This window comes from Durio zibethinus, chromosome 9 (assembly GCF_047325235.1).
Source record: "Durio zibethinus cultivar Kanyao isolate XHJ-2024 chromosome 9, ASM4732523v1, whole genome shotgun sequence".
Lineage (NCBI taxonomy): Eukaryota > Viridiplantae > Streptophyta > Magnoliopsida > Malvales > Malvaceae > Durio > Durio zibethinus.
The window spans coordinates 27214330-27228946 of NC_143170.1; the positions used below are offsets into that span (position 1 = coordinate 27214330).

The 14617-nt window shown below is 30.1% G+C and overlaps 1 protein-coding gene across 1 annotated transcript; it reads left to right on the forward strand.

The window, feature by feature from the left end:
- Nucleotides 1-4502: 4502 nt before the first annotated feature.
- LOC111303755 (limonoid 1-O-acetyltransferse-like) lies at nucleotides 4503-5158 on the forward strand. Its single transcript, XM_089765234.1, has 2 exons — nucleotides 4503-4532; nucleotides 4619-5158. The coding sequence occupies exons 1-2, from the start codon at nucleotides 4503-4505 to the stop codon at nucleotides 5156-5158; spliced, it is 570 nt and encodes a 189-aa protein (XP_089621360.1).
- Nucleotides 5159-14617: the final 9459 nt, after the last annotated feature.

Genomic DNA, 14617 nt, shown 5'->3' on the forward strand with positions numbered 1-14617 from the left:
AGCAATCACTAACATACCTATCTCCTTGTCTTTCCTAACACTTCGGATCTACAACTTGTCTGTAACTTCCTACCTAGGTTGTAAATATGGATTTACACGTTGTACTTGCAAAAACTTTAATAAGGTAAATGTCATTTTCTGCAGTCCCATGTATTCTCTTTGATTTTTACAGTTTTTGACCTTAAAAAATCTGCACACAATGTAATGGATAAGATTTCCTTGTCATGTCCTTGTTCTCAATTTCAATCTGATCTAGCCCCTTGATTGATTGATTGAAACAGGCAGCTTGGGAAACTACTGAAAAGTAATGTTGAATTATTAGTTTCATTATGGAAGTGTAACAATGAAGTTGGCAAGCAACAAGTTAAGAAGTGCATCCACAATTAATTAGACAGAGCCGTTTAAGCCAGATTGAAAATTATTTTTCATCTGCCAAATAGATTTATTAATAGAATGTTGTACTCGTAATTTTAATAATTAGAGTTTAAATGAAAATGTTTTTCGATAATACCTTTGAGGTGGAAGGATATTGGTTGTTGGAAGGATATTGGTTGTTTACATATCGTTTACAACTCCCATTTTATGGGAATTCACCAATATTTTACTGATTTGATGTAAGACATTCTGTTTACACCTAATATCAGGAAAATGTTAGGTGGCAGTCCGACACCCAAAATCATTGCCAATTTCTGCAGCAATTATACATTATTATTGTTTATGTCGAACTTCAATCTAAGGATATTTTTGAGAGAACAAGATAAGGAAGAGAGCCGATAAAAGTAAAGGTAAGGAGTGTTTTTTGCATTTGCACCTCCACACGCAAGTCAGATATCAGAAAGATCAAAATGAGAGAAATGTGAAGAGTTAGAATAAAATGTAACTTGAAATGATAATACTTGAATGTCTATATTTATAAGTGAGGGGTAGGAAACCAATGGGGAACAACAATAACGTGGTTGAACTGATGTGATACTAAACATATCAAGTCAACTCGAATATCTAAAATACTCTTAAAAGTCAAAGATCAGAATAAGAGAGATCAAAATGAGAGAAATATAAAGAGTTAGAGCAAGATGGAACCTGAAATGATAATATCTAGATGTAGGTGAGAGGCAAGAAAGTAATGGAGAACAACAACGACATGGTTGAGCTGATGTGATACTGAACATATCAGATCGACTCAAATATCTTAAATGCTCTTAATTGCCTATTGACAGCCTCTAATAAAAAAAAAAGATCATAATACTATTTTGATCATTAAATGCCTCCAATAATTATGTTACAAAAAAAAAGTCTTTTTTTGTCAACTAGATTGATTAAATTTGTAAAAATATAATATTTCGTTTATAAAATTTAATTAGGTTCGATTTTATACTAACATTTAAATGATTTATATATTTAATGTAAGTTCTTGTTGAAATTTATTGTATACTCCAATTTGGGATAGTCCCCTCTCACCTAGATTTCTATTAAACAAAACAAATAATGTGATATTTTTTTGTTTAAAAACGGTTGGCCCGGCCGGCTCAAATGAGAACATAAAGACGAAAATACCAAAAATCATATTATCATATGTGATTTTAGGTAGCATTGAGACGTCTTAGAGCCCTTCACGCTGCTAAATACCAGTCATTATTATTTGTCTAATATATACATTTTGGTCTAATTTTTGCCATTGGATTGTTGTTTTATTCTAGAATAGTCTTGTTCGATATGATCGGTGCTGGCATATTTCGAGGTCCAAAATACACCAACGAGAAAAACCAAAGCAGAACATTGTTTTTATGTTGAATCAGTCTCGTGAAATTGGACAGTAAAGGAAGAAGCTTTCAATGGTTAGATATCCATTGTCATGTGCCAGCTTTGGACCAATGAATAGCCTTCCAAAGGACTAATAGCTGTACGAAAATGAACAATACTTTTTTTTTTTTGGTTTCAAGGAAAACAGAGCCCTATAACAAGGGGAGGGGAGAAACTGAGGTTGAACCTTAACCCTTTCTCTTTTTAAGGCTTACTTGGTTACTAGGTCAAACAGCTAGAGGCATACCTTTTGAATCTTATGCCGAAATCTCCAAACTACATTGTCATTGGGCTTGGCAGCCCAATAGCTCATGGATTTGGCTTGACTTGAATTGAACTTTGGTCAATAAATTATTTTATTAATAAAATATTTAATTTAATTATAATTTTAAAATATAGACATTTTCTCAGAATAATAGACTTTTCGTATATAAAAATTGGCGTAACTTATTTCCTAATGAGATGATTATATTTTATTCTTCCCGTCATGACTTTTATTCAATGTTATGAAGGTTTTTTTCCCTTTATACATGTTTGAAGTATCCAATTACAATGTCTTTTTTTTTTATAAACTTGCATTAATAGAAAAGACATTTGTCTTTAAATGAGTAAACGAATCAAATATAAATGAATTTAATATATTCGTAATTTATTAATTTAATTAACGAATTTTGAAATGATGTTTATAATCACTTACTAAGTTTAATAAATGAATAAAAACGAATAAAAATTGAACATGTTTACGAATTACTTGTTGAACACTTTTTTTTTTTACACTTCAAGTTATAATCAAATGAAATATGAAGAAATTTTACTGAATTTTTTTAATTAACAAATTTTAAAATATCATTTGCGATAATTTGTTAAATTTAATAAACAAATATAAATTAATAAAAATAAAACTTATTCACGAACTACTTGTTAGATATTTTTTTTGTTTACACTCATATTTATCTTCAATTACGAAGAAATTAAAAAAGCAAGATACTACTCTACATAAACTACTAAGTATTTTTAAATGTGCTACCCCTAAAAAATTTGTTATTTTAAAGTTTATCCTATATTTGTTGAGTTGAGTGGAGAAACATACTTTTGTTTTGTTTTTTTTTTTTAATTATTTTAATAATTTTTTCTACAATCATTGTGTTATTTGTTTTTCCCTTTACCCCATGAAAATATTAAAGAATTAATATTCATTTAAAGTTTGGCATATAAATTTAGTTTTTATTAAAGAATCATTTTTTAAAGGATATTTTGATTAAACTTAACCATTGATGACAGCTTAATATTTAGACATACCAACTAAATTTGACTTGATTTTGTTTATTATTAGATTTTTTATATTCGAGGATGTTAGAATCAATTTTTAAAAGAATAAATTTTTAAAAGGATATTTTAATTAAACTTTGCCATGGATGACAACTTAATATTTAGACAAACCAACTAAATTTGACTTAATTTTGTTTATTGTTAGATTTTTATATTCAAAGATGTTAAAAATGGATTTTTTTTTTTTTTTATCTTTAAAATTAAAGGTTCAACAATTCTATCAACAAATTACAAACAAAAGTGAATTTGAGACCTGAGATGAATTTTTAAAATTTTTTTTTTTTAAATTTAATAGTTCGTGTATTCATATTATATAAAACATTAATAATTTGTATATTCATATTATGTTTTATATTAAAATTGTATATTGTAATTTATGTTAACACAAAAATATGAAATATATTATTTTAATTTTTATTAAATCTATATATAATTTTTATTAAAATATTAAATTATATCACTTTTTTTCATATTATATTCATATCATACTATTATATCAGAGAAAACTTATATGAAGTTTCATAAATAAAATTCGTGAAGTTTGTTATTAAAAATAAGTAAATAAAAATTTTAATAAAAAATTTAAATTGATAAAATTTAATGTGAAAATTAATAATATGTAAAAAAAATTATTAAAAATATTATTTATAATTCAAATTTAATCAATACTTACTCAACAATAAAAATTCTATAACTATTTTTACTAAAAATATCTATTTAATAAATATATTAAAATTTTTTAAATTTTACACGCTTGATTTATGTGATGAAATCTTTTAATTTATCATTTTTTTTTATTTTAATTTTTATTTACTCATTTCTAATAAAATATTTCATGAATTTCATTTATAAAATTTCATATATCTCTTTTCATTATTATATCATAATCTACCTGTCGTCGTTGGTAGCAATATCTATAGCTAAGTTCTCTTCCTAGTAAAGAATCAATTAAAAAAATAAAGGAGAAAACTACATGACAATTTCTCTCAGCATGAACTTGGAGTTCTGACTATAAAAATATATGAATTGGTAAAATAATTGCAGCTATATACCGTAATCAATCAACATCAATAAATAGTGCCCATTGGAGGCTAAAAATTGCTTGTAAGTAGAAATAAAATGATGGAAGTAGAAATTCTGTCTAGAGAAACTGTCAAACCTTGATCTTCAACCCCACAACACTTGAGAACCCATAAACTTTCTCTTCTAGATCGGCTCCATTCGTTCCCTTACCATCGTCTGTTCAACCCCATAATTCTATTCTATTCGTTGTCAATCAGCTGGCGAAAACCCCAGAGCAAAATCTTTTCAGCTTAAAGAGTCCCTCTTGAAAACATTAGCCCCTTTTTATCCATTTGCGGGAAGAGTCAAGGATGGCTTCACTATTGACTGTGATGACGAAGGTGTCATTTATATTGAAGCTCGGGTAGCCTCCGACATGTCCATTGTTCTTGAAGAACCTGGGATTGGTCTGCCTTAACAACTGGAGCCCGGTGTTGATTGTGAAAGTTTACCTGAATCAAGTGCTGGGGATGATGATGATCAGGTAATGCTAGCAATACAGGTGAATTACTTTTCTTGCGGTGGCATGGCAATCTGTGCTTCTGTTAATCATGTCGTAGCTGATGCATCAGCAGCAGCGAGCTTTGTTAAAAGCTGGGCAGCGGTTGCTTCTCGGGCAGATCGAATCCGTGGGGTTGTCCACGATTGCGCCTTTCTCTTACCACCACAAGATTTATCAGATTATTGGGAGGTTGTTAACAAAAATCTACATTTGCCACAACATAAAGGCAACATTGTAACAATGAGGTTCGTGTTCGATGGCTCTAACATAGAAGTAATAAGAAAAGAAATTGGCAAAACTGCACAACCCTTGTATCATCCATCACGCTTTGAGGCTGTGTCTGCGCTCATTTGGTCCGCCATGATAGCTGCTACAACTACAGAAAATAATGATCAAGCTTTTGCCATGACAGTAATTACTGTGAATCTGCGGAAAAGAATGAATCCACCAATGCCACAACAATGAATCGGAAATGTGGCCCACCTGAAAATGTTGGAACCTGCAGTGATTGGAAAGAAAATGCTCCTTAGCTTTCTAGATGTAAAAGTTCATGATTCCATAAAGAAGGTAAATGATGATTGGTGAATACCTCACATGGTGAGAAGTGTTGGACTTAAAGCAACAAACACAACAACGTAGAAGAAATATATCGTAATAAACCCATAACAATAGATAACGATTAATAATCCAAAAAGTAAGAAAAATAAAACACATTAAGATTTACATGAAAAATCTTCTAATATATAAAGAAAAAATTACGAACCACTAAAAAAATATATACTATCAAATAATTGTTATACAAAATTTTTCTCTAGTTAAAACTAGAGCTACTTAGTAACTATAGAGATAATTAGAGAAATATCACCAAATAGGTGACTCAACAAATACACTTTAGATTTGCTCCTATAAAGTTTCAAACCCGATCTCCACCGTTCCGAATGTAAAACTTTGAATAATAAACCTTCTAACAAAATTTCAGTTTAATCGGACCACGAATTAACTTTTTTTCAATCAACTCTCCCTTTTTTTTTTCTTTCTATCTTTTCTTTTCCTTTTTGACTTTCAATGCCATACTCTGATTGCCAAAACAGCCCCATTTTTTTTTTTAATATCTAGGGCTTAAGACTAAGACCTATGGCCTTTAATTGGTCAAATAACACATAGGATGGATCCCACATTCCTAACAATCTCCTCCTTCAACCCCATTAGGAGGAGATTCATCATCATAGCAGTTTCATTTGGAATTTACCTTGGCCAAGGAACCCATTCTAACTAAGATACTGCACAGCTCAAACTTTTTCCTAGGAAGTGTCTTAGTTAATATATTTGTTGCATTCTTCTTACTAAGGACTTTCTTCAACCGCATCTACTGTTCCTCAATAATTGAACATAACTAGTGATATCTAACATCAATGTGCTTTGTTCTAGCATGTTACATGGTATTTTTACTCAAATCTAAAGCATTCTGGCTGTAACAAAACATCATATAATCTTTCTGATTCAACCCCAATTCAAAAAAAAAATATTTTATCAAAAGCCTTTCTTTACCTACCTCGGTTGCTATAATATAGTCAGCCTCTCTAGTTGACAAGGTAACACTTTTGTAAGTTAGACTGCCATGACATAGCTCCTCCAGCAAAAGTGAATAAATACCCTAAAGTAGATTTCTTACCATTACAATCACCTGCTATGTTAGCATTAGTAAACTTTTTTAAAACTAATTGTGAAACTTTATAACTCAAATACATTTTTTAGATGTTCTTTAAATATCTGAAAATCATTTACTATTCCTAATGAACCTTTCTTAGATTAGAAAGAAATCTGCTCACTACACCAATTGCATGAGCAATATTAGGTCATGTGCAAACCATAAGGTACATCAAAGAACCAACTACAAAAGAATAAAAAATATTGGATATATCTAGTTGCTCTTTCTTAGTTACTAGACAAGATTTCTTACTTAAATGAAAACAATTGGCAAGTGAATTGCTAACTGATTTAGCATGTTGCATGTTAAATCTACTAAGTATTCGTTCAACATATTTTTCTTGTGATAATCACAGCTTTTTAACTCTCCTATCCCAGTTAATATCCACATCGAGAATCTCTTTGCTAGACTTAAATCTTTTATTTCAAAAAACTTAAACAATTGTTCTTTCAACTTGTGAACCATACTAGCATTTTGTTCCATAATCAACTTATCATCAACATATAATAAGAGAATAATAAAGTTAATATCAAAAAAAATTTTGACATACACACAAAGATCTGCTGTCGTTCTTTTATAACCATGACTCATCATAAAAGAATCAAATTTTTTATACCATTGTAGAGCTTGTTTCTAGTCATACAAGTTTTTTTTCAATTTACAAACTAAGTGTTCTTTTTGTTTTACTTTAAAACCTTTTAGCTGATCTATATAAATGTCCTTCTACAAGTCATAATGCAAGAATGCAATCCTGACATCAAGTTGCTTAATCTCAAGATTCAAACTAGCCATTAATCATAATACTACTCTAATGAAACTCATCTTCACAATTGTAGAGAATATCTTATCAAAATCGATGCTAGGTCTCTGAGAAAAATCTTTTATCACTATTTAAGCTTTGTACCTCATTAGTTTGTCACCGTTTTTTTTCAACTTGAATACCCATTTATTTTTCAATGGCCTCTTTCTTTTTGAAAGTTTAACAAGATCATATGTACCATTTTTTTGATAATGTCTTTATCTCTTTTTTCATTGCTTTTAACCAGTGCTCTTTATTCAGAGTTGTTTGCACATCTTAAAAGCTTTTTAGCTCATCCTTAATGGTAACTAAAATAAAATCTAAATTTAGATACCTGGTGGATGGCCTGTGCTCTCTGGTAGATCTCTTAAGTTAAGACTCTACATTAACTAATGCTGAAGATAGCTCCTCTACTCAACATTCTCTAGTGAAAAAGACTGTTCACCCCGCTCAACATTTTCAGGTAAAGAGGATTGTTCTCCCTGCTCAAAACTGATTGTATCTGGCTCGTCACTAGCTGTGGCTGGCTCATTTATATCTCCAAGTTCTATCTCTTACTCATTTTCATTATTTTTGGCTCTTTCCAGTGGAACTCCTATCGATGTTCAAACATCACACTCAATAGTAATCTATCTAGTCTTCTCATTTTTTTCAAGGTCTGCTATGGTTTCTTTTTTATGAAAAATCACATCTTTACTTCTCACTATCTCTTTCTTCACTAAATCTTATACCCTGTAGCTAAATTTTTTATCATCATATCATACAAATATACACTGTTTGACTTTACTGTCAATATTTGATTTTTGCTTTTTTGATACATGCATGAATGCTTTACACCTGATAACTTTTAAATGAGAGTATGAAGCATCTTTCTCTGTCCATACTCTTTTTGAAATGTCAAAGCCTAAAGGAACTGATGGTGATCTGTTAAGCAAATAACAAACTGTGTTAACTGTTTCACCCCAAAATGGCTTTGATAATTTTACCATCCTCAACATACTTATGGTTTTTTTCACAATGGTGCAGTTTATCCTTTTAGCTACATCATTATGCTTCAATGTTACAGGTTCTGTCATCTCACGCCTGATCCCATGTTTTGAACAGTATTTTTTAAAATCTTTGAATATGTATTTTCTACCATTTTCAGTCCAAATACACTTCAAGGGTAACTTTGTCATCCTTTCATTATGGCATGAAATTTTTTAAAATACTACAATACCTAGCTTTTATTTTTCAATATATATACCCAAGTCTTATATGAAGCATCATTAATAAAAGTAACAAAATACATGCTACCATCCAATGACTTAACCTTAATAGTATGACATATATAAGAATGAATCAATTTCAATATGTTTTCTTTTCTCTAAGAACACTTACAAAAAAAAATTCTACGATGCTTACCAAACAAACAATGATCATATGAATCGAGAAACATACATTTGGCAATGTAATGAAATATTGCATTGCCAAAACCTTTAACCCCTTTTTTGCTCATGTGTTTTAGCCTTTTTTACCATGTATTTGTTAAAACACTATACTAAATGGTATTTATATGGTTGCCATTCACTTGCATCAATGTCTTACATATTATATAGCATAGTTTTCCTCTTACAACTACCATAAATCCTTTAAAAAACTTTCACTGCCCATTCTTTTACCGACTCGTATATCCCTTCTTATCAAAAACATTAATAGCAAGTAAGTTCATGCTTATATCTGAAATATATCTGACATCCTTCAAAGTTAACATGCAGCTCATACTAGTTTGCATAATAATATCATCAATCCCAACAATCTGTAATACATTCTTATTTTTCATCTTAGTGTAACCAAAGTCTCTTACTTTGTAAATTGTAAATAATTCTTTATTAGGAACACAATGATATGCTATTTTTGTGTCAACTATTTACTTAATATCGGGATCATCAACATGATTACTATCACCATTTGTACAAATCAAAATAACTGAATCACTATTGAATTTACTGTTGTAATATTGCCATAATTTAAACTCTTACCTTTCTTATCTTTTCACTTTTGCTTTAAGATTTTGTAGTATCGGTTATATGACCTACTTTACCATAATGAAAGTACTTCACTTTATCTCTAGACTTGGATCTATAGTTAAACTTATTACAACCTTTTGAGTTCTGACCTCTGTCAATGTTTTTAACCCTATTCTCTGTTGCCAAAGCTTGATTCTCAAGGTTTAAATCTTTTTACCTTGTTTCTTCGTTAAGTATATTGTTCTTTACCATCTCTAATGTCACTTTATAATCAAGAACTGAATTGAAAATAGTCATAACTAGAGTATTTCAACTATCTGGTAATGAACTCAAAAAAAAATAATGCATTCATTTTATCATCCATCTTAAGACTTATAATAGTCATCCGATTAAATATATCTTGAAAATCATTCAAGTGTTCTGTAACCGATTATTCATCCTTTTACTATAAATTTGTAAGCTTTTTAACAAACATAACTTTATTCATACCTATTTTCTTCTCATACAATGCTGTCAATTATTCCAAAATAGTGTGGGTATCTATCTTTTGCGTTACATGATGGAACACAATGATATCAACTCATTTTTTTATTGTAGCTAGTGTCTTTCTACCTAACTTCTTTTAGCTTTCAACTTTCATATATGCTAATTTAGCTGAATCACCTAATACTAGCTCATACAAATCTTTGCAGTATAAATGTTCATCCATTATAGGTTTTCAAATTGAATAATTTGATGCTGTCAATTTTATCATAGAACTTATATCACCATCTATGATCTCAAATAGAATTTACTTTTATCTTGGATTACTTCTGTATCGATGTCTAAAAAATAACCCTCATTCTAATACCATTTATTAGGCTTGCAACAATAAACACAATAATGTAGAAGCAATATATCACAATAAACCCACAGCAATAAATAACAATCAATAATCCAAAATGCAAAAAAAATAAAACACATCAAGATTTATGTGAAAAGCCCTCCAATGAAAGGAAAAAAAATAGACCACTAAAAAAATATTCACTATCAAATAATGGTTATACAAAGTTCTCCTTCAATTAAAACTAAAGCTAATCAACAACTAAAGAGATAATTGAAGAAATATCACCAAATAGGTGACTCAACAAATACATCATGAATTTGTTTCTAGATAACTTCAAATCAAATTTCTATCATTCAAAATGTAGAACTTTGAATCATAAATCTATTGATAAAATTTCAACTCAATCGATCCACGGATCGACTTTCGTTTAACTAACTCTCTCTTCTCATTTTTCTCTCTATCTTTCTGACTTTTCTTGTTGCTTTTCGGCTTATGGTGCCACACTCTAATTGCCAAAGACAACCCCCCTTTCTTTTAATATCTAAGGCTCAATTAAAAGACTAAGGCCTATGGTCTTTAATTGATCAAATAACACATGGGATGGACCCCACATTCCTAACAAGAAGCACATTTGAAGAATTCAATAAGAATCCGATGTTTGGTTTTTCTAGGTGGTGTCGATTCCAATTCTATGACACCTATTTTGGATGGGGAAAGCCATTCTGGTTTGGAACTACTTTTAGATTAAGGAGGGCTACCATTTTCCTGGACACCAGGGATGGTAAGGGAATAGAAGCGTGGATAACACTTACCCAGGAAGAAATGGCCAAACTTGAGCGGGACCTGGCATCCTTGCTTATGCTTCTTTCAATCTAAGCATATGAAAATTCGGCAGTACTAATCAAATGTAATTACATGGAAAAGAATAAAATTTCTACAATAAACTTCTATCTGTTAAATTTTGTCAAAGTAACTTCAGTCAGTCATTTGCATATTTTGAAGTTTTAGTCGTTTACAGTGCATTTTGATTAAATTTCAATTATGATTAATTAGTAATTTGTCCCCTGAACTATAACACTTCTATTGATTTGAATTAGGATTAAAGGGTTGATTATTGCTGCTACAGCTACTACCTTGCGATCCACTTGAAAAGTTACCTGAACCAAGTGCTCAGCTAATCCAAGCTGTTCAGGTCAATTACTTTGATTGTGGTGGAATGGAAATTTGTGCTTGTACAAGGCATGTGGTTGCTGGTTCATCAACCACTAGTTGCCAGCTTTGTTAAAAGCGGGCTGAAGTCGCTAATGGCATCGATTCAGTACTAGACGCTGTAATTTATGATTGCACCAATCTCTTCCCCCACAAGATTTATCAGGCTTATGGAAGACAATTGAAAAAAAAGCCAAACGTTCTAGCGGAAGTTGTAACGAAAAGGGTCCTTTTTGATGGCTGTAAGTTAGATGCTTTAAGAAATGAATTTGGCAATGGACTGTGCCTGTATCGTTCAACTAGTGTTGAGGCTGTGTCCTCGCTCATTTGGAACGCTACATATAATAAATGGTGACGAAATAGTTCCCAAGCATGTGGCAACAACTTCTGTGACTCTGGGAAACAGAATGAATTCGCCATTCTCACAACTGTGTATACCAGTACAGAAAACATCTACTGTGTAGCATGGCTAATTCAGTCATGGCAGATACCACGATCAACGATAAATATGTTAGGCAGTCATATGGAAATGGTGCACACTTGAATGCCATGAAAAACATGGCTGCAGAGCTTGGAAATTAAGAATTCAAAAGCAGCGGTATTTAACTTCAGTAGTTGCAGCAGATTTCCGTTTCATGAAACTCATTTTGGATGGGGAAAGCCTGTTTAGTTTGGAAATTGGAAATGCTCTGAAGCTTAAAAAGATTGCCATTTTCTTAAATAGTAGCGATGGTAAGGCATTGAATCATGGATAGGATTAACAAAGGAAGAAATGACAAAGATCGAACAAGACCCTGGAATTCCTATAACAAATTACCCAAGTTTGTAAAAAGTGGATAACAATGGGAATCCATGATTTTGATAGTATGTGTAGACACCATTTTATTTATTTATTTATTTATTATTTTTTCTTTTTCTCTTTTCCTTTTCTTTTTTTTTTTTCTGACAGCCGCCTACAACTGCGCTGTCAGCAGCCCTGACAGCCACCGGTAGCTATTCTGACAGCCGGTGACCACCCTAATACTAGGCCATCAGGTCTTCTTTTTGCTCTATAAATAGAGCAATGAAACTGGTGATAAATGAAGGGGGAAGAAAAGCCCATAAACCCTACAAAAAAAAAAAAAAGAGGAGACCTTGCAAAAAAAAAGTTTCTAGAATAGAAAAAGTTTTCTTTCTACCAAAAAAAAAAAACTTTGTTAAAAAACAAACCTAAAAAAATACAACTCCTGGTAACGAGGATCATAGCGTCAAAAATACAAAAAAAAATTTTTTTCATTTTGACCAAAATTTTGGGCCTTGATCTATGCCGTTCGAAGTCATTTCTCGTAAAACGGAGATAAAAAAAATTTGAGTTCAGGGGGTCGAAAATAATTTTTTTGGTATTTTTTAAGAATTTTTTCGACATATTCAACAGTAATCGATGGTGACGACCGGCGGTAATAAAACCCATCGAAAACTGGGGAAGGTGAGAGAAAAAAAATTTTGGGAGAGAGGAGAGAAAAAAGAGAGAAGAAAAAAGAAGGAAAAATGAAAGATGTGTTTTGGGGGCTATTTATAGTGAAATCAAAACGATGTCATTTTGATTAAAATGTGACCAAGCCACCAAACTGAGCCAAGAACTAAGCTGAGCCGAATATCTAAGCCAAACCGATCAAGTCGTTGATTGTATGTCCAAGCCAATTGACCAAGCCGTTTAAGCTGTTTTTTAATTTTGATCGTGTTGATTAGGGGCATTTTAGGTATTTTATCATAACTTTTTATTTCTCTTATCTTTTCTACTCAATTTTTTTATATATTTCTATTATTTAATTTATGATTTTTCTATTATTTTTATTTTATTTTTGTATAAATTTTTCATATAAAATAAAATAAATGGTAGAAAATATAAAATAGTTTTAATTTAATTAATTTAAAATAAGTACTAAACATAAACTTATCAAAATTTTAAAGAACAAGAATAAAGAAAAATATACAACAATTGATAAAAATTAATTAATAAAAAATAATAATTTAAAATATAAAAAAAAAATTTATCCGACGATGAGATTTAAAGGTATTTCGAATAGCGATACCTACGAAATCTCTAGGTGATAAGATTTTTTTTAAATACTATCAGTGTATTGGAGTATTTATAAAAAGTTTTTAATGCAATAAAATTTTTTCTTTTTTATTAATAATAGATAAAATTAACAAATTTATAAAAAAAGACTAAAATAAATAGATAAAAATGAAAAAAAAAAAAGAAATTTTATCTAATGATGGGATTTTAAAACTATTCCGAATAGCAATGCTTTACAAAATCCCTAGATAAGAATATTTTTTTAAAATATTACCAGTGTATTAAAATATTTATAAAAAAAACTTCAATAAAATAAATTTTCTTTTTTTTTCTTCAAAAATTTAACTAAAAAGGAAATCAATTAATAAATTTTCTAAACAAAAAATAAAATGTTTGTATTAATGTTACATGCACTGCATTGTTCTTTTGTGAAAAATAAATTTGAGCATCTGAAGATGAGATTTTAAGATATTTCAATAAGCAATGCCTAAGAAATTTTTATGTGAGAAAAAGTTATTCTAATGTTACCAACGTACTGAAACATTTTAAGAATTATTTTAATAAAAAAGTTTTAATTTATTTTTTTCGAATAATATTTGAATATAAAAATCAATTCCCAATAAATGAAAAAATCAAGAAAATTATTTTTCAAACACCGAAAATAAGACTATTTTTTATCAAAATCAACGGATAACACATAATTAATTGGTACCGTTTTAAATGGGCATTGTGGGAATGCTAATTCTTCTCCACACGTAATCGACTTCCGAACCTAGATTGTTGTGCATACCTTAAAATTATCCTTTTAATAAATTTTAATTAATTTTTAAGATTTCATTAAGATGATATATTTTAATAAGTGACCAATCACACCTAACAAAAAAAGATTGATGACGACTCCATTTTTCGTTCTTTTCATTTCGTTTTTAAATTCGTCGGACGGATACAAAACCGTTACAACAGTATGATTTCAAGTTTCCAACTCAATATTGCAGCCGACGAATAGCCAAAAATTCAGATCGACTGGCTTTGCTTTTTGTCAACCATGATATTCAATATTGCAGGGAAAATTAAGCAATTTACCAAGCAAAAAGAAGGGCAATTATTTGCGATGTGCAAAATATACTCCCTTTTGCAAGCATCTGAGTTTCCATGCAGCCGATAGCTGCTTGCAGAAGGGAATATCTTTGTTCTCCCTCCCTACTTTGGAAATAATAATAAAAATTAAAATAGGCAAGTTGGAAATTGAGCCACTTCAATTATGAAAGTAAAATAGAAAAGAACAGTAATTAAGGTTGTGGACTTCAAAATTAG